The following is a 21,387-nucleotide window of genomic DNA, read 5'->3' as shown; positions in this document are numbered from 1 at the left end:
GCAAGAACTACACGATCAAGGTGTTAATCGATTATAAGTGGCCGTTAATAGACGCTCCATTTACGCAAGATTTATGCAAATGATGAGTCAGAATGGAGACACGCAATTGCCAAAAATTGCCACCCTGACATAAATCGCCAGTTGCTCGTCTACAGTGATTATGTAACGAGAAAGCGCATCTTCGAAGAAAGGAAGCTTTTTGCAACGCATCACGAGCATAAATCTTCCAATTACAGCCTCGACATCGAACGGGACCGAAACGAAGCAAGACTAAACTATCGTCGACAAAGTTTTTTCTATTACAGCGTAAACATTAATCCAATTAACCGACACGAGATTTTCCTGTGATTGTATCTTTGTTGCTCCGTTTCATTCCAACAAGGGAGCTCTTTACGTAAAGGCAAAAAGTTCCACTCGACAAAACGTGGACTTTATTTCGTATTGAAGTTAATCTCCGCAAAACTCGATACGGAATCGCGAAGTTGAGATTATAAAATATCTGTTTACGTCAGGGAAACGCAGTTTCGTTAGATTCTATTTCGCCCGTTTAACAGTTTCTCCGTTGTGAAATTCCACGTGCTCCAGATAATTTGAAAAGAACGTATTTTATTTTGAAAAGCGTAAAGTTAGTAAATAAATTTAATAAAAATGCCAAAGAAAACTGAACGAATGTATGAGTGCCATGCAACGATCAGGACGTTGAATTAAACGCGAAACGTTTGTATAGCATAGAAAATAATAATTTATTCAGCGTTTAGCGGAAACTGAACGTACAGTGTACTGCAGGAAAACATTTCTCACGAAATTAACGAAAAACGTAAACTATTTTCAACGGTGAATGATTCTATTACGTATAACGAGGCATTGTTGGTGCACACATTTTTCGTCGCATCTTTTTATCTTCTTCTAAACGTTACAAAACAGTAATAAGATTCTCCATCTAAAAACGTATTTAAGGTGTGTATGTGTCTATTGGATAAATTCGTCTAAACTTTTACCATCGCGTTCTGTTCTTCATTCAAAAGAACCTAACGCGTCCACGATCGATCAAACACGCATGAACATACAATGGATTCTTCGCGCCGTACTTTCGTACAATAATGTTCCAATGGCTCGTTCCAGTCCATCAATTGTTTTTGTTCAAATTCGCATTTTATTCACTTTCAAAATATCCACGAATTATCGTGAATTTTGTAATCCCCTACATTTTTTACAGGACGCAGAGTTTAACGAGTAATATACACGCGTCCATAATTGTCGCTTAAATAAATATTCAAAACTTCAGCATGCTCGCAAAATTTGCTCGCATTCTCGAGATTGAATAGTCCAGTGAAATATTTCCTGTATAATTGAACAAGTAAATGTCAACTCGTATTCTTCGAATTATAATTGCGATACTGAGGGTCGATAAATTTTGTGCGTGAGATGGTTCAACAATAAAACGCGTAAAGTAATAAATATTATCAATGAAAGATAATTCTGCGTTTTGCAACCTGAAAGAAATATTTTCCGAGCGTTGTATGGCGTTCGAACGAGGAAACATTTACTTCTTTAATAATCGTGTTATTCATTTCACTCGACATATATATGTATAATAATATGGAACATTGCACGATGCTCGATCAAAATTTGCAGGCACCGTTGCAACTACGATAGACTTAAAAATCATGATACATTTGATAACTAACGCATAAAAAAATCTATAGTAAAAATTCAAGTCGATTAACCAGGTAAAATATATATGTATATCATTGAACGTGCAAACGACCATTACGTTCTACGTAAACGTAATTTTAAATTGCACTGAACGATTTCTAAATTCGTACGTTCGAAATCATCGTAAACGATTCTCAAAGGTTGACTGAACCGTCGCATAAAAGCGTACAACGAAACAAAAATTCCCATCGACAGAACGGATTGTCTCTTCCACCGATCGACACGGAGAACCGACAGAAATTTTTGATCAGCCACGATGAAAAGAATCCACTGTATCGTGGTTTATTGCTTTTTCAATCTGCGGTCCGAAGTGCACGAATACACGCGACACCCTGTTAAACGCGATATAATCTCGCACAAATCACGCTTCCTGCGCTTCACGCTACCTATCTATGTAAATTAACGTTATAAAAGGTCGCATAACGAACGGGGACAGGGGATAAATCGCATTGCGTTTTACAGAATAATTATCGCGTAATAATACTCACATTCATCTTGTACAAGTACATATACATGTGTATCTCTATAAATATATAGACAGTTACTTCCGTTCGTCTTCACGCGGGACGCGTGTATCGAATAAAATTAAAAGAAATCAATATAAACTATAATTAACGTTAAAATTTGTTTAAATAACATTCGACAAATATTTCGACCCCTTCAGGATCGACTGTTGCTTCGAATAAATTTTAAAAAGAGATAACGTTACTGAGTTGTGTCATTGGAAAATTTAATTTATTTGTTCTAGAACCTCTATCCTTAAAGTGAAGTAAAAATATTGAAAATAAAAGTTTCTTTGAGTTCTGTTCGACGCACGCGTTCAACGCGAACACGAACGAGCCTAACTGTGAGTATATAATAATACTAAGTCGTAAGAAGCATTTCATTTACGTACCCTAGGTATCAACGACGCGTTACTCTCATCATTTATTATTAATTTTCTCCTACATCGTATAAAGTAATGCACTCGCTCCAACGAGCGTATGATAAATTATCATACTTACAATAAATCAACATTGCATAATTACACCGCGTTAAGTCTCATTTGGCTGACGAATTGCACGCTTTCAGAGGAAACCGCTATATCACCTACCGCGTGTCGATGCTCGAAAAAGTACTGTCATTTCGATCTGTGCACGGCGCCATATTTTTTCTTCGTGGCGAACTTCTCATCGAACGTTCCGTTTCACCTTCTGATAACGCGTTGCAACGACGTTATTGTCAATGTTCTCTGTTCGACGACAGAAGCCACGATAAACAGCTGGGAGTATGGCAAAAATTTGCATTTTTATCGATCTTTTAAATCGTCTTTTAACTCGATCCGACATCTTTGCCAGAAACTTTCTGGCTTCTTACTGCGAATGACATGTTCGAAATCAGTCCAGAATTTTGTACGAGGGCAATCTTCCACTCGTCTAAAATTCTCGCGAAAAATTGTCGAATACAATGACGAACCATTGCTTACAAATTACTTGAAACTGTTTTGGTCGCCTCTGCATCGCAGAAAGCAACTCCTCGAGCAGTTTGAACTGCCTTTTGCCAGGCACAAGAAACTTTGGAATCTCCAGTTTGAGATTTGACGGTATCTTCATACTTATGGAACCTGCATTCTGAATACCGAATGGTGTATTGTTTACACTATTGATCAAAAGTTTGGAAACTCGACCAATGTGAGAAGTATGGATCATTTGTTTCTATCGAACTATGAGTAATTTTCCTAATTTTTGTAACGAATTTCTTCATGGAATTTGTACACAAGTCGCATAATTCTAAACCTACCAATTGGAAGTTACCATTAATTTTCTCAATAAAGTTTTAGCATATTAAAAAATCACTGCGTACGATTCAATTATCATTTTTGTTTCGAGATGACCGATTTGCCTGAAACAAACGTCAAGCACAAGTGTTCCTTTTTTAATATAGCAATGGATTTTTGGCACAAGGGAGCGATGTATGAAACTTTCGATAAAGATTCCTATATCTAAAGAATAAAATAAATCCTAACGTCGACTGAAATTTGTCAACATTAAAAAAGTTCAATTCATTCGCTGTAAATCCTAACGCGCGTTATCAGGGCATTGTTTACAATTACAAAAGGATCTTTACTCTTTCAGTTCCCAGAAACGCGTACCTTGAAATATATTTCAAAAATTCCAGATTTTCCAACGCTGAACTACGGATGAACGTCGTGAATAAATCGTAGGGCTGAAATACTCAAAACCATTGCACTTCGTCCAATCGATAGCGATCCGTGAGTACCAAAATGTAAGTACTTTTTGGGACACTGACTACTAATACGTATTAAATTGATCTGCTGAACACGTATACATAACACAACAGCGCAACAAGTATATTATTTCATCGCTACTCTGCCACGTAAATTACTTCCAGTTTACGTTATAATTACACAATATGCACAGGGCAATATAGGGTATGCACACGAGAATCCTGCGATACTCTATGACGCCAAAAAACAACGTTCACACATAAAGTCGCGCAAGGAAGGTTTACGACAATAACAGAGCTAAAAGCTGTTTGCCGTTTTGTTCAACGTACACGACTAACAAATGCGTTCAGCGGACGAACGGAAACTAACGAGGCTAATGGCAGCTTAACGAAAGAACAGATTTGCAGCGCGCAAGATATTTTCTGATTGCTTCATTTTTACGATGCTTTTTCCAGATTTATTGATACGTTAGTGTGCATTCGGCGTGTATCGCGTTCGAACGAACGAAAATTTTTAAACGAAATGTGAAACCGTTTCATAAAATCTGAAGCAAGCACGTTGAAATCAACACGTTGACCGTCGCGGTGGTCACTGGTGACCGGCACTTCGAGTTTACGATTTTCCTTTTAAATACTTGGAATGGGGGAGCAGTCAACGTGTTAATATCTTCGAGAAGGAATTATTTTATAATAAAAATTTGATATATTGGTTATTTTTATAGTATGATATTTGAAATAGAACCTGGAATCTTAACGTAATATTCAGTTTTCTTCATCTCTTTGAAATTATAAATAATGAATTTTTTGAGAGTATCAATTACATTTCGATTAATAAGTATGGATTATATGTACAAAGTATGAGTTACGTTTAATTAATACGTATGATTTCTATCTACAAGCTATGAATTACATTTAATTAATTCTTTCGTTACAATCTGTACATTAATTTCAATGATATTTACCGTAGAAACGCGTGAAGCATAGAAATTAAATAATTGAAGTTCGGTACAAATTAGAAATATAGTGGCAGCATTCTCACTGATGGTTGAAAACGTTGGAAAAATTAGGTTCTTGTTCAGATGTTTGTAGTATATACAATATCTATGTTTAATGTGTTTTTTACGATAAATGTCATCCAAGTTTAAATGTAGATTATAAAGAAGTCACTAATTGAATTCATACTTTCAAAAAATTCATTCATCCAATTCATTTAAAAAATATAAATAATAAAAGGAATGAATAGTATTCTATTTCATCGATACACATACTTTTTACTATCCTCATTTTACAAAGAAAATATGGAAATATTAATTTTCTATATTTTCCTTTCAATTTAAAAGCGCCCAAAGTCCCTTCAAAGACATAATCACAACTCCTAAGTTTTAATTATTCGACTTCCAGCTTTTTTTGTTATGAAAATCCAGGCTATTTCATCCAATCAAATTACTCCTACTCTTCTGAAATACACCACGTAACAATTCAAACGCATTTTCAACTTTAACTCAAAACGGTGCGTTCAAACAGATGTTCAAAAACTGGCCACGTAAAGCAAAGAAAGAAAATTTAATTTTATATCCAATTTCGTACAAAAATCCTCGCCCAATTGGAACCCCAATTGGTTCCCCAAGAGATACCGATCCTGAACGAAACCACAAATTTTGCCTCCTTTTTGTTTTCCGTTCCGTTCGCTCTCGTCGAGGGTGCAGTAAATCCAGGGAAGCCCCATTATCCGAAAGTACGTAAAACAAGTCAGACAAAATGACGCAAGAAATTACGCCAGGGAGCTCCGTGGAAACGTACGGCCCCGGTTGCCGGGCTAAATCGAATAAATTCGAACCAAAGACGGTCGGTCTGGTCGTAGCTAATGCACTTGACCGAAAAATCTGTTTGCCCGCCGTACGTACGGCGACTCTAAATCCTACCAGGGTATTGGTAAATCTCCTTGTAACCGATCTGCCCGACGACAGTCCTCGAGAAACTTGTATCGTAAACGGTTTACCAAAAAATGAAATGTATCGCGTGCTCTTTCACCGCGTAAGAGGGCGAACCGTTCGGAAACGCGCGATTACTTTTCGCGCTGATCGTCCAACGATCACGCTTCGTTTGCTGACCAATCCAATTAAAGGACCCGGGAATACTCCGATTTTCCACGTTTACTTAAAAATACGGTTCCAGTGATTTCACCGTGGTTTAGAGAATTGTTTGCACCGTAAAACGCGTTGGTACGCGATTTTAGTATCTTTATAAAGGCAGTTGGTAAGATTAATTTTGATCAATTTTATAATTTAATACCGATAGTTTCGCTCCCTTTTCTTTTTTAAAGATATTAGTAAATTAAATCGATTGGAGGGAAATGAATTTAGCGCTGCAAACGCTGTTCTCCGATTAAGATTCGAAACAAACGTTCGAAAGAGTAATACTGCTGCGACGCTTACGAGGCGCCGCGGCAAAATTTCGTCGAGATTCGGGGAAACAACGACGACAACTTGTAGAAGCTACGGTTTAACTATACAGTACAATAAAATACGAGGCGTGGGGTTTCTGGTTTTGTAACGAAGCGATTAATACCTGAACAGTCCTCGCGATCGGCTGCGGCGTGTGTCTGCGGGAAGAAATCAAAGAAATCGTTATTTAAAATTATAATTATTGTTTTTGCTCTGAAGCAAACATGTCGAACTCATTATTTTACAATACTAAAAAATATTACATCAACACAAAAACTGTGACACTGGATTTGGCTTCATGGACACCAGAATATCAAAACATATGAAATGTTGGATCTGTATTATTTTCAAAATTAAAGGAGGGTAGAATATTAGATTAATTAATTCCTTGGTCTACGACAGAGTTAAAACAGAAATAGAAATAGAAATATTAAATTTTTTAAAAATAAAAAAGTATTTTTTCCTAATATATTAATACCTATAATTTAAATTTTATTCATATATTTTCTAAATTCAATTTATGTTTTCGTAAATGAAACTTGAATCGAGCTATTGTACTTATTATGTTTGTCGCCATTGCCTATGGAGTGCAAAGTGATTTGCTTTGCATCCTACTTTATGAGTAGATTGAAGTGTTTTGAGAGAATAATATAGTTAGAAAATCTAATGGCTCATTGGTTGACATGCCTGCTTCAAATTATTGCGTAAATTTCTATCGAAGGCCAGTCGATTTTAGAAATATTCAAATGGAACAAAAAAGGTCCTTAAAAAAAGTAAAAAAATGGCAGTATACAAATAAAACTACTCTTGCATAAAAATCCATTTAACATCGTTGACTGCCACGTCGCCCACATAGCGTAAGGAGCTAAAAAAAATTAATTCTCAAGATTAGATGTTAACAAAAACAGCGAATATACTAGTTTCCAATGATCTAAAAACAAAGTTTCCTCACCGTGGGCAATTCGAGAGGTATGGAATTAAAAACAGTGGACCTATACATTTTCACGGTCCAAGTAGTCAGTCTCTAATCAGATACATCACTAACCTGAGCAGCAATTTCTCTTTTTTGGAAAGAACACGAGTTAGCGTCCAATCCCTCAGGCTCGATAGCATCGGAGTCCACTTTTTCGTCCAAGATCGTTTCTTTCGTTGCTGGTCTGCCGGGAGCCTTTCTCTTTCCCATCGACTTTGGATCCTGGTTCGTGGCACTCCCTACGGAACCATCCTCATTGAGACTTTTCGCGCCGATCACAGTGTATCCGCCTTGAAATTTCACTGACTTCTTCCTCTTAACCTTACCGGGTCGCGTGCTCGAATCGCCGTGAGACTTCTGCAGCGTCTTCTCTTCCTCGCTATCTTCTTCGGGTATCTTCGCGCCACTATCGTCGGATCGACTTGAAACTTCGATTCCAACTTTCTCCATAATCCCACAACGCTTGGCCTCTTTCCTCGGACCTACCAACCTTTCGGTGTTCCTCTCCGCGAGCGATATTTGAAAATGATCCCTTCGCGCGTCGAAGGACCTAGCCTCGATGGCCCTCGCCTCCAGGCCCCTTCGAATGCTGAACACCGATTGGTGTCCCGTCATCTTATCCGCATCTACTTTATCGTTAGTTTTAGAATCTTTGTCGTTCGTCGCCTCGCCGCGAATCTCGTAGTACTTAACGAAGCTCCTAACTCTACCAGGGGTTATCGTAACAGTGTCGTGGGATTGGTCGTCACTTACAGCTACGGGTGTTACGGCCCTGTTATTGTCATTATTATTACAATGGGGTCGAGGAATTCTTCTAGCTATGGCACTTTTCTCGCCGCTACTCCTCCTTAAATCTAACTGTCGGCCACGATTAGGCGGCTCGTACTTCTCGCCACGATCGTCCAGCTCGTCCTCGCAAACTTTTGCGTCAGTCTTTTCGCTGCAGACCACGATCTGCAGAGGTTCTGCGGAGCTTTCGACCGCTACGTGGCTTTCCTCGAGAGTCGCGTCACCCTTTTCGCTTTTGTCTGGCTCGACTCGAGGCTCGAGCATGCTCCTCGACGACTCCGGGTAATCCTCGTTCAAGGATCTGTGTACGTCTACCTTCACGACCTCTCCGTTACCGTTGCTCTTGATTTCGTAATTCCTCAGGTAGTCTTTCTCTTTCAGAAATTCTTCGGAGCTCTTGTCGAACGTCAGCTCCTCGCGATTGCTGGACACTTCTTTCGGATATACGTTCCTATCGTCCGCTCGAGACTTATCGCTGTTGTTCGAAGTTTCCACGCAACTGTCCGTCATCGGTTCGATTTTCTCTTCGTCGATCGCACGTGGAAGATTCCCGATATCAGTTTGCCTTCCACAGTTTACTGGTTTCAATTTAATCTTGCCAAAATTGGAGAGCAGCTCGTTCAACACGTTGCACTTCGCCTCGCCAGCGTTTTTCGTAGATTTGACGATCACCGGTGACTTTCTCAGCCTCGGAACCGTGTTGTCTACTTTCTTCGATATTTCGTCGGACTCCTGTAGGATCTTCTGGATCTCCGTGTCCATTTTTATCGATTCGTTCAACCTGTTCGCGAGCTTACCCTCGTCTTTCGTCGCTGGGACCGAATCTTCGGGCGTCAACGATAATTTTGGACAAGCACCGACGATCTTGCAACCCGTCGACACGTTCCAGACTTCGCCCGAATCTTCCGACAGCATATTTTCTAAGAAAGAATTTCGTCGAATGTTAACTGGTACGCTGACGGAATTATTTCGTAAAAAGGAAACGTCTTCGTCTTCTTCGGCTTTAATTATGGAAACAGTGCTATCGTTCTCTTCGAAAGCTGGAGTTTCTTCTTCAGGATCGTTCGATGAAAAATCATGATTTATATTTCGAAACGACTCGGCCACGAAGAGCTTTCGTTTATATTCCTGACTCGACTTTTTGGGCAAATCGGTCTCCGTCGACTGTTTCTCGTTACTTTCCTCCACCGATGACACTTTTTCATTTGCTTCGTAACTTACTTCATCCGATATTGAATCTTCCTCAGCAACACAGTCCTCCGTCTCATTTGTTTTATTTACTTCAAACCCTCCTTCACCGATCGCTGTTTCTTGCTCGTTTACTACGTTCACTTTCAAATCCTGCTCGACATCATTCACAACTTCCTCTGTACTTTGCAGGGTTATCTCTTCTATATTATTATTTTCAATCTCCTCGATTCGAGTTGTCTCGTGTACAACACAATCTACCAAAGTGCTCCGTGCCAAATTTTCCTTCTCGATCGAACCATCGTCTTCGTTCGACACAGAAACGCACTCCGCCTCGGGTACCCCTAAATTTTCCGTTTCGTCCGCGGTTTCCAATTTGTCAATCTCCAACGCGGACTCGAACGATTCGTTCTGCGACTCCAGCGAGGTAGAACCTCGAAAAGAATCGCCGTTAGATCCCCGATTAGCCGGAACTATAGAAGACAGCACGCTCTTCAGGGACGGCCATTCGACGATGAAATTTCGATTCGTCAAAACAGAACCGAAAGGCACGTCGCCGAATTGATCGTTCCGGAAACCTTGCTCGTGGCCTGTTTCTCCCTCGTCCGTCTCCGCCGTGACTTCCGTCGACTGGACGGAAGCGCGAGCGTGTCCGGCTTCCTCGTCCACCAGCGAATCGATATTCTGCAAACTGTCGCACGTGGCCTCGCCGTCCTCGTCCAGCTCGTAATCCGGAGTCGAGGAACTCGGCGACTCGATCACGAATCTCACCTTGGTGGAGCGTGGAACCGTTGGCTCCTCGTCGAGGCTCCCGCCGCTCATCGGTCCGGCGGATCGTCGAACGTTCACCTTGTTGCTTCTGTCGATGTAGTCGTCGAAGATGAAGCGGCTGGAATCGTCGAATTTGTCGAACATGGCGTTCCACCTGTCCAAGCACCTCTCGAACGGTAGGTTCGTCGTCGTGACACGAAAGCACAGGTCGTTCTCTTCGTCGTCCAACGAGTGCTCGAACGACTCGCGAAACGATCTGGTCCTCGACTCCTCCTCGTGTTGCAGCGTGCTGGACATCACGTTCTGAAAGTCTTGCAAGGTGAACAGCAGAGGCGGGTACTGGTTCGTCTCCTTCCTCGTCAGAGTCTCGTACAAAGGGAAGGAACGTTCTTTCGATGAATCGGTAGCGTCGACAGTGTCGTAGTTGTCGTTTCTGTCGGTTGAGAATTGCAGAGACGACGGCTGCGGAGCCTCCGTTTCGTTTAAACTCAGACTGTTTAGGGAGTCCTCTGTTTCTTCGTTGGTAGAAATCGTTTCTTCTCGATGATCTTTAGCAGCGTGGCATTTGACTCTTCGGGCGGCCCGCGGGGGCGGCGGCGGGGGTGGCAAACGCTTTCTGTCCGGCTTGTTGCGACTGGTCGGTGACGTTCCTTGCGGAGATTTCACGGTTGTTGGAAACTTGGCTTTGCGTTTTTTGCGCCTCGGCGGGACCGGCGGTCTGTTTGCGGACTCTGCGCCTGAAACAACCATCGGTCGAACGTTGGTTTGCATGGTAAATATCTGAGAATCTTAGAAACGGTGGATACGGAATCACTCTGATCGAACGTTTCGAATCCTTCACAGCGATCACTGAGCGTACGATGGTTGAACACTCGATTTCGAGCAATTGGAAATTAATTTATATTTGCAACGACGGTTTACGATATTTACATTTGTGCATATTGCGGTAGGTCACGGTTCGCGGTTGGGGTTTAAACAGAAATTCGTGATGCGGAAACGCGTGACTGACCACGGCGTTAGACCGTCCGAGGGATACTAAGGGTGATTCTCTACAAATGACAGACGATCGACCAGCCCTCTCTCGTTCTTTCTCTCTCTAGCGCGCGGTCAGTAGCAGTGATTCACTAATGCTGTCAAGTTTAAATTTCCTATTGAATGAAGGAAGACCCTGACGAGACGTCCACTCAAATTCTAAAATCAATGATGGTTCCGAAGGTGACGCAACTTGTAAGCTTCAAAGCGAACTGTATAATTAACAAAAGATTTATAAAAGCAACCGTTATTATTGTCGTAAATTTATGCACACGTTATGTTAAAATTTAAAGAATGGTTTTAGAAATAAAATTCTTTGTCTTCGTAGAACAAGACTAATTTGACGATTGGTGTCAGACGATGCATGAGAATCGAACGTTGAATATTTTACGGATAAGAGACGTTCTTCGAGATCGGATTTTAATCTCTGTTCGGTTAAAGGACAAGCTTGGCGTGACCGTACGTATTAAACGAGGAAATACAAAGAGTCACAAATGGTGCCGCCTCGAACTCTGAGCAAGGCTTCGTCCGCTAAGTGGATAAAAACAATTCGATTAGGTTACGTAGGCGGCGCAGCCACGTTCGACATAATGGACATAACAGCGTTAATGGTATTCTCAACAAGATTTTACACGTACGCGCCCACCTAACCCAACGGGGATCCAAAATTTAAAAAACGGTAGTGAAATTATTAAGATTCATGTGACAATGTATAATATTTCGAAAATAATTTCTGTTCCTATTATTTTAACATATTTTAAATCAACGTCATGATTTATATTTTTACCCTGTTTTGTAAGCAAAATTCTACATCTCGTACATCTAGTTTAAAAATACTGAATTTTGCTACATGTTTAATAATTAATTTTGCACAGTACATTTCTATATTCTGCAAAAATTATTTCCATCGAATGTCTTTTATTTATATTTTTTCTGTATTTAGGATACACCTGGTTGCTGAAGTGAGTTATAATAGCAAATTTTAAAAAATGCACCGTTATCGATGGGCTTCGATTAGGATCGCGATCTATAGTACGTAGTATTAATGGCTGCTAACCTGTGTATCGACGATTAAATAAAGACTTGGCGACTCGTTCTGCTGACGTCGAAGTCCTCTATATTCAGCAACATACTAGCGGACTTGAGACCGCCAGCATCGACGAGATCGGTCATGTACAGGCTGTTTGCATTGTGATTACCCATTGCGCTCGATGCAGCACTGCTGTATGCGCTCGAGGTGTTTTGCACCGATGCACCGTCGGTGGTCCTTTGAACGAGCCATTTGTTCGTTACGCTCGAGGTATCCGCTTCCGAGGACACGTCGAATCTGATGTCGCTGAAATCAATACAAGCATTATATGCTAACGGGCGATATTAATAAGTTCTGCATCGAGCCAGCACCGATCATAACGAGTTCACCTATTTCTCCCGTGACTGTTTCATTACGACTAGACATTATTTTTTTAAGAGATCAAGAAAAAAGGAACAAAGCAGAACCTTCGTCCGACTTTTTTCAAGTGTCCAAGTAAAATAGTACTCACTTCAGATAATTATTTTCCACCACGTTCTGTTCGTGTTTCTGCCTGGAGATCGCGTTTTTGCGGGAGGCGGCTTGCGAGAGGACCAGCTCGATCGTATCGGACGAGCTCTGCAGCATCTTCAGAGCGTCCTCGTACCGCAGGTGTAATAAATTCTGTCCATTTATCGCGACGATACGATCACCTGCCACCGATAAATTTCACCGAATTAATGGCAGCCCGGTAAAAAACGACGAGAAGCGTACCTTTGTTCACATTCCCGGCCATATCGGCCGACCCTCCGACCGATACCGCTTGAACGTAAACGCCGCCGTCGTTACCCTCCGTCACTTGCAACCCTATGCTGCCGCCGTGGCCTCTTTCCAGCTTGATCGTTTGCAGGATCCGCTCCTCCGCGAAAGACAACTCCTCCAACCGCGCTGCTAAGGAAGCGGACATCGATTCGTCCTCGGTAACGTGGAACGTCTCGTCGTCCGTTCGAATGTCGGCGTCTGTTTCACGTTTCATGCAAATTATTCGAAATTTATACCACACGTAGTCTATTTTAAATTAAATTTGCTCAACGCTTCGACTGCCACTTTCGAACCAAAACAATTAATTCTCGAGCCAAGTTCTAAGACAAATTTTAATTTGCATAATTTATGATTATCTACAATCAAAGGGTCAGTCAGCGCGTTAATAATAAGACATAGTTCTAGCAACCCTAGGTCACAAAATCGATAGAAAGAACATTTTGTGTAATATTTTGTCTGGCTAAAAATTTCGAGTATATATTACTGACTGAGCACGTATGCTTCCGGCAGGGGAGACTCCGTGGATCGTCCGGATAGTGATTGGATCGATGACTCCGTGTCCGATTTTAGCGATAGCGACTCCATGTCGTCGGCAAGAGCGGTGTCTTTCGGCGCGAGGCTGCTGTAGATCGCTCGCGTTCCCATTTTTACCCCCAGCCGCCGTGGTAAACTGGGCGTGCGATAACCACCCGTTTGTCTCGATGTTCCATAATTCGGTAAGCTCGAGGTCTTCATCTGCAAGACACGACCCCGATTTTAGTTTCAATTTTCATATTAATCCTTTGCACTTGACTTTTCCTCCTTTCCCCTCCCCCGCCCGAAGGGACATCATAAATGTAGCAAACTTTTTGAACGTCCCCTCTGAGGAGACACGAATAAACTACTGAAAACAATAAAAAGTGTTCATATAAACATACGTCCTACTCGACCTTGTTTTCGAGCTATGTCGAGTTGTATATTCATGCGTATGTTTAAAACATCATAATTCCTGAACGAACTGTGGATTTTAAAATTTCAAAACGCAAACAATGCGTACTTTGCTGTAGAATATGTAGAGATTCCAAGAATATTCGAATAGTTATTCCTTAACACCGTGAAGTGAGAAAACCCCCATAAAAATGGCCCAATCTTCGAACGTCCATAACTTCTACAATAGTGAACGTATTTCAATGAAATTTAGTATGGAAGTAGAGCTAATAGATACCTACAAAAAAGTATTAAACAACTTTTCTGTAGGACGTCAAACAAAATTACTAAAAATGAAAAAGGAATTTTTAAGAAAAATCGATAGGTGGGTAGGTGCCTAAATTTTTCGGCGAAAAAAAAAATTTCAAATCGTTCTGGAAAAATTATTTTCAATTGAGGGAGTCAATTACAATCATTTTTTGTGAATAGACATACCCCCAAAATCTTACGCAGTTTCGAGAAAAAAATTCATTACAATAAATTTTATGTCTGACCATACCGTTGATATGTTTCACTGAAATTTCATGTGTATGTTTAAAACATCATAACTTCTGAACGGATTGGAGGATTTTAATGTTTAAAAAAGCAAACTACGCGTATTTTGATGGAGAATATGTACAAATCGCAAAAATATTCGAGAAGTTGGTCCTTGACCCCGCAAAATGAGAAAAACCCCATAGAAATGGTCCAATTTTCATACAGCTATAGCTCCTACAATAGTGAATATATTTCAATGAAACTTTTTTCTAAAGTAGAGCTCATGGGGGCTTACAAAAAAGTATTAGTCAACTTTTCTGTAGGGCGTCAAACAAATTTATTAAAAATGGAAAACGTATTTTTAAGAAAAACCGACAGGGGGTAGGTGCCTGAATTTTTCGGCAAAAAAAAAAATTTCAAATCGTTCTGGAAAAATTATTTTCGATTGAGGGGGTCAATTACAATCATTTTTGGTGAATAGACATACCCCCGAAATCCTACGCACTTTCTAGAAAAAAATTCTTTACCGAAAATGTACTTTGTGAACGGAAATGTTTCTATAACTTTTTAACGAAGCCTCGATCAACAAATTAGTATACTTGATTTTCATCTTATTTTGGCCTCTAGAATCTCCATTAAAATTTTTCCCAGGGGTGGCCGAACACCCTGTATAGCATCAGAGTAAATGTCAAAATAAATATAGAAGACAGCTTAAATTATAGAAGTATTTCTATTCATTGGATGAAGGGTGAAATGCCCTTTAAAACGAGTGTCCGTCATAACTCGAACACAGGGTCGAACAGGACGTACGCTTATGTAAACTCTTTTTATTGTTTTCACGTGTAGAATCTAGCCCCGAACTGCAGTACACAAAATTGAACAAAATAGGGACAGTAATAGTAGAACATTCAGCACAAAAGTTACTACCAATTTTCTATTAAAATGAAAAGTTTCTTCCCACAGATCCCCTAAATTAAGCAACAAGCACCACATAATATCATCCAACGAAACATAAAGAATATACTTATAATATAAAAATTTATTTACTTTGTGTAGCGACTTCTTCACGTCGGTGACGTCCCATACCTCGTCCGGAACCGGAAACTCCATCTTCCTCGAAATCCCAACCTTGTTAATGGCTGCGTACAGCTCCTCGGGATTGTCTGGCTTCTCCAACTGGTCCAGTTCGTTCGACGAGACAATTTTAGGAATGGAATAGCCGCACTCCGTGTCCGTTCCTAATTCTATCCGCGGGCAATTGTAAACTTTCCCGTTGCTTTTCATTCCCTTCGCGTCCAACGAGAGGGGCTCGTTGGGAGTCGTTAAACTTCTCTCGGATTCATCTTCCGTGTCACGGGACTCGCCTTCCGGCTCCAATCGAACGTTCACCTGGGCGTAAAGAGCGTCTTCCTCGAATGTGTAGAGGCCAGGCTCGCGAACAGCGTCCTTCGTCTTTGAAACTGCGTTCGTCTCCTTCTGAGGATTCTCGTTCTCTTTGTTCTGATACTCCTCGAGCTGCATCGGGTAACTTGGCCTCGGCTGCGTGTTCTTCACGGTATTCGCTATGGCTATTTTCGTTTTGCTGTCGTGAGACTTCGTCTTCGACGGCGAGGCTTTCGTCTCCATCGTCGTGGGAACCCCGAACTCTGCAAACCATTCTCGTTATCCGAATGTCTCAATTTTTAAGTCTAAAGCACTAACTAAACCATCGATTCTTGATTCGTGTCGCGATCACACGATTACACGATCGACTTGAGATTTTTATTTTTAATTTTGCTTTTGGCTGCTCCCTTCGTATGTCTCGTCGTTTTTAAAAGTTAAAGCGTACCTTTCGCGAGCCCCTGCAACGAAGTAAGCTCCGTACGCAGCCTCAGGAAAAACTGATGGTGCAGAGAGGTGAGCTTGAAAGCGAAGTAACTTCTGGAAAACAAAAATACTCTCTCAAACTTGCAACCAACGCGACGCCTCGCGCCACACGTTAAATCCCCTTTTAAATTCTATTCGGACGCGGAAACTTAAAGTGGCCGCTCCCCTACCTCACTGTCGCTTTTTAAACTCTTTTCGTGTTAAACTAATTCAAATATAGCGTTTCCCTTTAACTCCGCTTCCCGAACAATCTCATTGAATTAACTCCGAAAATGCAAACTTCGTAGCCTCGAGTTATTCAAAAGTATCCAACAAAAGGTGTACGCGGGCAACGTTTTAAATATTTCATATTTTTACACTCTTTAACAGAACTGAATCTACATTTTAGATTAAACAGTTGCTTCTTTAATGCATTCACTAAAAATAGTTGTTCTACAAAATAATAAGGAAATGGTTTCTTCTTTTCTTTTTTTTTTTTTTTTTTTTTTTTTTGACTTTTTAGTTACTTCAGACTGTAAATTCCAGTGTGAGATATATTATATTTGAACAGAATGATTTTCATCATGATATGAGTGAAATGATAACTGTGACAAGTGAAACTTATCAGTTTTTTAAAGGGCATTAACGTATATAACGTGATCTAAAATAAGAATATGTCAATTATCGATGACCTTAAATAAAACAAAATAAGTAAATATCTGTATGCGTAACTTGATTGACACTAAGACCAGCAACAAATGCAGCAGGGAAACATTGTAGACTATCATTATAAACCTAAATAATAATTTACAGAATAAAGACCGTGCCATAAAAGTGGATCAAAGTAATATTAACAACTAAAGAATCATATGAACGTGTATAATAAATATTCAGGTCGTTTCAAACTAGACTGCACAAAAGTGCACCGACGTGAAACGTTCAATAAAACGAAAACTTACTTTCGATGGTCCATTCTAAGCTTGAACTTGCACCGTTTTCCATTCACTTTGCTGTAAACGACCAGGCAGCTTTTGCTGTAGCTGAGAGTCTGAATGTCTTTCCACTGAAACTGTGCCAGCTCGATCCTCTCCCTGGGTTCTCCGCCTCTCTCGAACAGCTTCAAACCTTGCGCGTGGATGGCCAGCCAAACATTGCTCTCGGTCTTCTTCTTGCCGCCTTTGGTACCCTTGCCCCCGTGATTCATATTATTGTTCACGTTGTTGTTATTGTTGTTGTTGTTGCACGTCTCCACCCGCGACTTGGGCGACTTCTGAGCGTCGTAGATCTCGTTCGACGTGGCGCTCTTCGTCAGACTCGGTTTCGTCTCGTCGATCCCGTACGGGATCTTCGGGAGATTCTCGCACGATCCTAGCCGCGCGATCTCGATCCTGGCGCGTTGAGGATACTCCTGGAGTCTGTCGCGATTGTAAATATTTTCCGTGGCCTCGGGCGGTACGACATCGGACGCCTCGCGATTCTCGCTCGCGTTTCTCTTCCTCTGCTGCGCCATCACCTTCTCCAGCTCCTTTGAGTCCACGGTGGCGATGTAATAGTGCGAACCGTAATCCGCTAACGTCTGAGCATGAGTCACGAACATCTCCTCGGCCTTGTTCGAGTCGAGGCCGCGTCTGTCCCGGTGAGCCTGGTGGAGTCTGCCCCGAAGAGCCTCTGTCCCTCCGTTGTTGATCTGCCCCTGATGCTGATCTATGTTCAGGATCAACGACTCCGGGACGTAATGCTCCAGCAGGAAGTAATCGCCGCAACCGTGCTCCTAAATCGAGCCACGAAACGATATTTTCTTTTAAAAAAATGCATTTATGGAAACTGATTTTTATCTCAAACAGAAGGGTTTGTAGAGAGTTTCTTAGCTATTGGTATTTTGATGCAACTATCAGGATGAAAGCTAAGTTCCAGCTCAAAAATTTATTGTTGTGAAATGAAATGTAAAGGCAAACGAGCTTAAAAATATTTTAATCTTTGAAATGAACCGTTACTGCTCTGCTTATTGCCAGTATCGTTCAATTTCGTCGACACGCGTGAATGTATCGTTTACTCACATTCACGTTATAATTTCCAAATTCGGCCTGAAGTGCGAGTCCAGTCAGATTAATTAACTCCGGGTACGGACACACCAGCTGTTGTTCCAATATACATCGTCGTATTTGCAGATACAGTAGGTGCTTCGATATCCAACTCCTAAAGTAATTCACGATTAATCGATGTTTTCGTTCTATAAATTTCATTGTCTTGATATGTTTGCACGTTTTGTTGGAGTAGATAAATCTTTAAAAGTCTCGGTAGAATCTGAGTGTACGACCGTGAGAAACGAATTCGAGCGTACCTTATACCACGAAGAGAAGGTAGAAAGAACCTTAGCCGCAGATACAGCATAAAACTAGTCGGAAGACCCAGGAGGCCTTTACTCTTGCCACTGCTTAGCCATCCCGGTGGTGCGACCTTATTCAATTTAGTTTCAGGCGGCAAAATCGCGAAGTCACCCGCCAATAGCACGGCCAGGCCAAGAGTGAAGTTTTCGTCGAGGCTTTCAGCTTGCACGATGGCCTAAAACCGTTTGCAAAAGCTTGCATTATGCGAGGTACCTGATTACGCGAGATCAAGATCCCCTCGTTATAGCGGGAATCGCGTTCTTTAAATTACTCTAAGATGTCCTGGTTTCAAAATAATCGAGACTTTTTCATTACGTTGCAGACCAGAGTATGTATTTTCAAATAGCACTGTAAAAATTGTATAATTCAACGCTCCTAGCGATTTTTATTTCTCGGTGAAAGTTCAGTGAAAAGATGGTATTGAAATGAAAGAAGATTGATCAAATCGACGCCAGTTTCGTAGTGACCACGCGATAATCGTTGGTATCGCATAACTGGGTCTGTGGATTTGTCGTATATAACGATTAATCTTGGCAGAATGCCAGAATTTCTCGAGAGTTCACGCTGGAATTTGTGGTCTCGTGAATAGCCAGCTACATCTTGGACTTCATAGCGAAACATCAGATATCCGTTCGACTGGTCGCGAGACAACGAAATAGTTTTAAAAATATCTTTGCACGTTATCAGTTTCTTACGAACCGTGAAACATTTATGATTTTCGAGCATGACCTGCAAATAGAATGATAGCGCGAGATATCAATTTATTTCGAACTGGATATAATTGTGGTGTATTTATTAATATAGTATGACACTAAAGAAAGAATAAAATGCTCTTACGATACCAGTCTTTTCTTTGTTTAAGTTTATCGATGCCAAAAATATAAAAAAATAATTATCGCTTGTACGTTTATGAAAATATTTTGTATTTACTTTATTATAGAAAATCTATGTTTCTGTAAATGATATTATACGTATCATTCGAACATAATTGGCCAGCAAATTGAATCTCTTATCATCGAGGGACACTCTCCATGGAAAACTCTCGGCAGTTCGTACTTTTGATTGAACTTCAGCACTTTTCATCTTCGAAAACCGATGTGTACTCCGAATCAATTTACAGATTTTACCGAGTATTGAAACCAGAATCCCGTGTAGTAAAAATTAAACAACTATTGGATATTAAATTTTTCATTCGTTTGGTGCAATTAAATTAAAAATTTATTTATTCAATAATTACCTGAAACAAATCACCGGCTGTGACTTTTTGAGGATCACACGTCACTTCTACTCGTTGCCCAGTCAGCATTATCACAACTATTCGTCCAGAACTACCAGCCTATTTAAAAATAAAAATAATAAAATAAAATAAAAGAAAAATAAAAATTATATATTGATTTTACTAACTATTATTCTTGAGTATGTTGCAAGTAAATATGAACATTCTTTTGTACGCATTTCTCTAAAAGATAAACATTATTTGACACTTTATTAATTCGAAAGTCATAAAAATAATTTTAATTTGCTGCTCGTCACTAATTTTTTAAAACAATACTAATAAAAATAGGTAGCACGTTTATTGATTGCAAGAGAACAAATTTAGAAACTATTTCAGTTGTTTAAATGTCTGTTATAGTTATATAAACAGACTTAATATCAGTTATTTACTATGCCATAAAAACAATGCCATTATATTAAATTTCAATTAACCGTAAACCATATTTCATTAATGATTAAATATTTTCTATATTTTGAATAATAATTAATTTTAGATGAAATATTAATATCATATAACAAAATGTTTGATATGCTCCCACATATATAGCACATAAGATCATGGAAGTTTCAAGATCCGGTATGGTCTAGTGGCTAGGATACCTGGCTTTCACCCAGGAGGCTCGGGTTCGATTCCCGGTACCGGAATAACTTTTTTCCCATTCGAATTTAAAACCAAATATTAAATTTAAGGCTCCTAAAAGTTAGGGCATTCGTGATCCGGTATGGTCTAGTGGCTAGGATACCTGGCTTTCACCCAGGAGGCTCGGGTTCGATTCCCGGTACCGGAAACTTTTTTTTTTTAGTTTATTTTTTAAACTCAAGTGCATAACTTTAGATTTCGACATATGAACAATGTATGAATTGTCTACTGACAAAGATAGAATTTAAATTAAAACTAACCCATCTTTGGTGAATTGTTAGGTAGAAAACAAGTACTATCGCTATATAAATAGTTATTAAAGGCCAGTCTTTTGGTTAATAAGTCACTTGACCCTATACTAAGGCATACTCGTTCTAAGTTTCGAAATTAAGGTACAAGCAATCAGCGTAATTGCAGTACGACTTATTAGTCTGATACTGAAAGCCCCATGTATCCATATTGGACGGTGCAAGATCTTCTAAGCCTCTACTGTCTCTGAAGGGCAGTACGAGAGTTGACATATATGGATAAATCACAATTCACACAGCAGGCTTTAGCTTTACTCCGTGATATAGGACCTCCACCACGATGATCCAACTTCATCGGGGGAAAATTCAACCCTATCACCTATTTCAACAACTCTCGCCATACTATTTAATCCATGGTTAATCCTTCGTGGCACGATCAGTACCACTTTCAGTCAAGCTATCTTATTAGTTTGTTAGTACATACTACGTCAATGGCACTTTGAATATACAAAATTAGTCGCTATGTAGACACTTTTTTATAGCAATTAGCATATCGTTCGTGATGTCAATGATTCCTTG

General features: G+C 40.2%; 2 protein-coding genes and 2 non-coding genes across 9 annotated transcripts in view; 2 read left to right on the top strand and 2 right to left on the bottom strand.

The window, feature by feature from the left end:
• Positions 1–718: 718 nt before the first annotated feature.
• LOC143345238 (uncharacterized) lies at positions 719–11,585 on the bottom strand. 2 transcript variants are annotated; one of them, XM_076772157.1, is made up of 3 exons: positions 7,686–11,585; positions 7,432–7,598; positions 719–6,544 (listed from the first exon to the last, which is right to left on the bottom strand). In XM_076772157.1, the coding sequence occupies exons 1-3, from the start codon at positions 10,876–10,878 to the stop codon at positions 6,449–6,451; spliced, it is 3,456 nt and encodes a 1,151-aa protein (XP_076628272.1). In that variant the 5' UTR covers positions 10,879–11,585; the 3' UTR covers positions 719–6,448. The 2 variants fall into 2 exon arrangements, with proteins under 2 accessions (XP_076628272.1, XP_076628271.1); XM_076772156.1 differs by having other exon boundaries at positions 7,432–11,585.
• LOC143345237 (uncharacterized) overlaps positions 10,709–21,387 on the bottom strand; it is a 102,115-nt gene continuing 91,436 nt past the window's right edge. For all 5 annotated transcript variants that reach the window (XM_076772155.1, XM_076772152.1, XM_076772151.1 and 2 more), the window contains 11 exons: positions 19,883–19,981; positions 18,600–18,820; positions 18,316–18,454; positions 17,218–18,029; positions 16,242–16,333; positions 15,461–16,059; positions 13,459–13,705; positions 12,923–13,168; positions 12,681–12,861; positions 12,197–12,475; positions 10,709–10,844 (listed from right to left, as the gene is read on the bottom strand). In XM_076772155.1, the coding sequence (XP_076628270.1) occupies positions 12,211–12,475; positions 12,681–12,861; positions 12,923–13,168; positions 13,459–13,705; positions 15,461–16,059; positions 16,242–16,333; positions 17,218–18,029; positions 18,316–18,454; positions 18,600–18,820; positions 19,883–19,981 (2,901 nt within the window). In that variant the 3' untranslated portion in view covers positions 10,709–10,844; positions 12,197–12,210. The remainder of the gene's footprint in view (positions 10,845–12,196; positions 12,476–12,680; positions 12,862–12,922; positions 13,169–13,458; positions 13,706–15,460; positions 16,060–16,241; positions 16,334–17,217; positions 18,030–18,315; positions 18,455–18,599; positions 18,821–19,882; positions 19,982–21,387) is intronic.
• Positions 20,494–20,565, top strand: Trnae-uuc (transfer RNA glutamic acid (anticodon UUC)). Its single transcript has one exon. It is a non-coding gene; the product is annotated as a tRNA-Glu (tRNA).
• Trnae-uuc (transfer RNA glutamic acid (anticodon UUC)) lies at positions 20,637–20,708 on the top strand. Its single transcript has one exon. It is a non-coding gene; the product is annotated as a tRNA-Glu (tRNA).

Source organism: Colletes latitarsis, chromosome 9 (genome assembly GCF_051014445.1).
Source record: "Colletes latitarsis isolate SP2378_abdomen chromosome 9, iyColLati1, whole genome shotgun sequence".
Taxonomy (NCBI): Eukaryota; Metazoa; Arthropoda; class Insecta; order Hymenoptera; family Colletidae; genus Colletes; species Colletes latitarsis.
The sequence above is the reverse complement of the archived record's forward strand: the minus strand, read 5'-3'. Positions and strand labels throughout refer to the sequence as shown.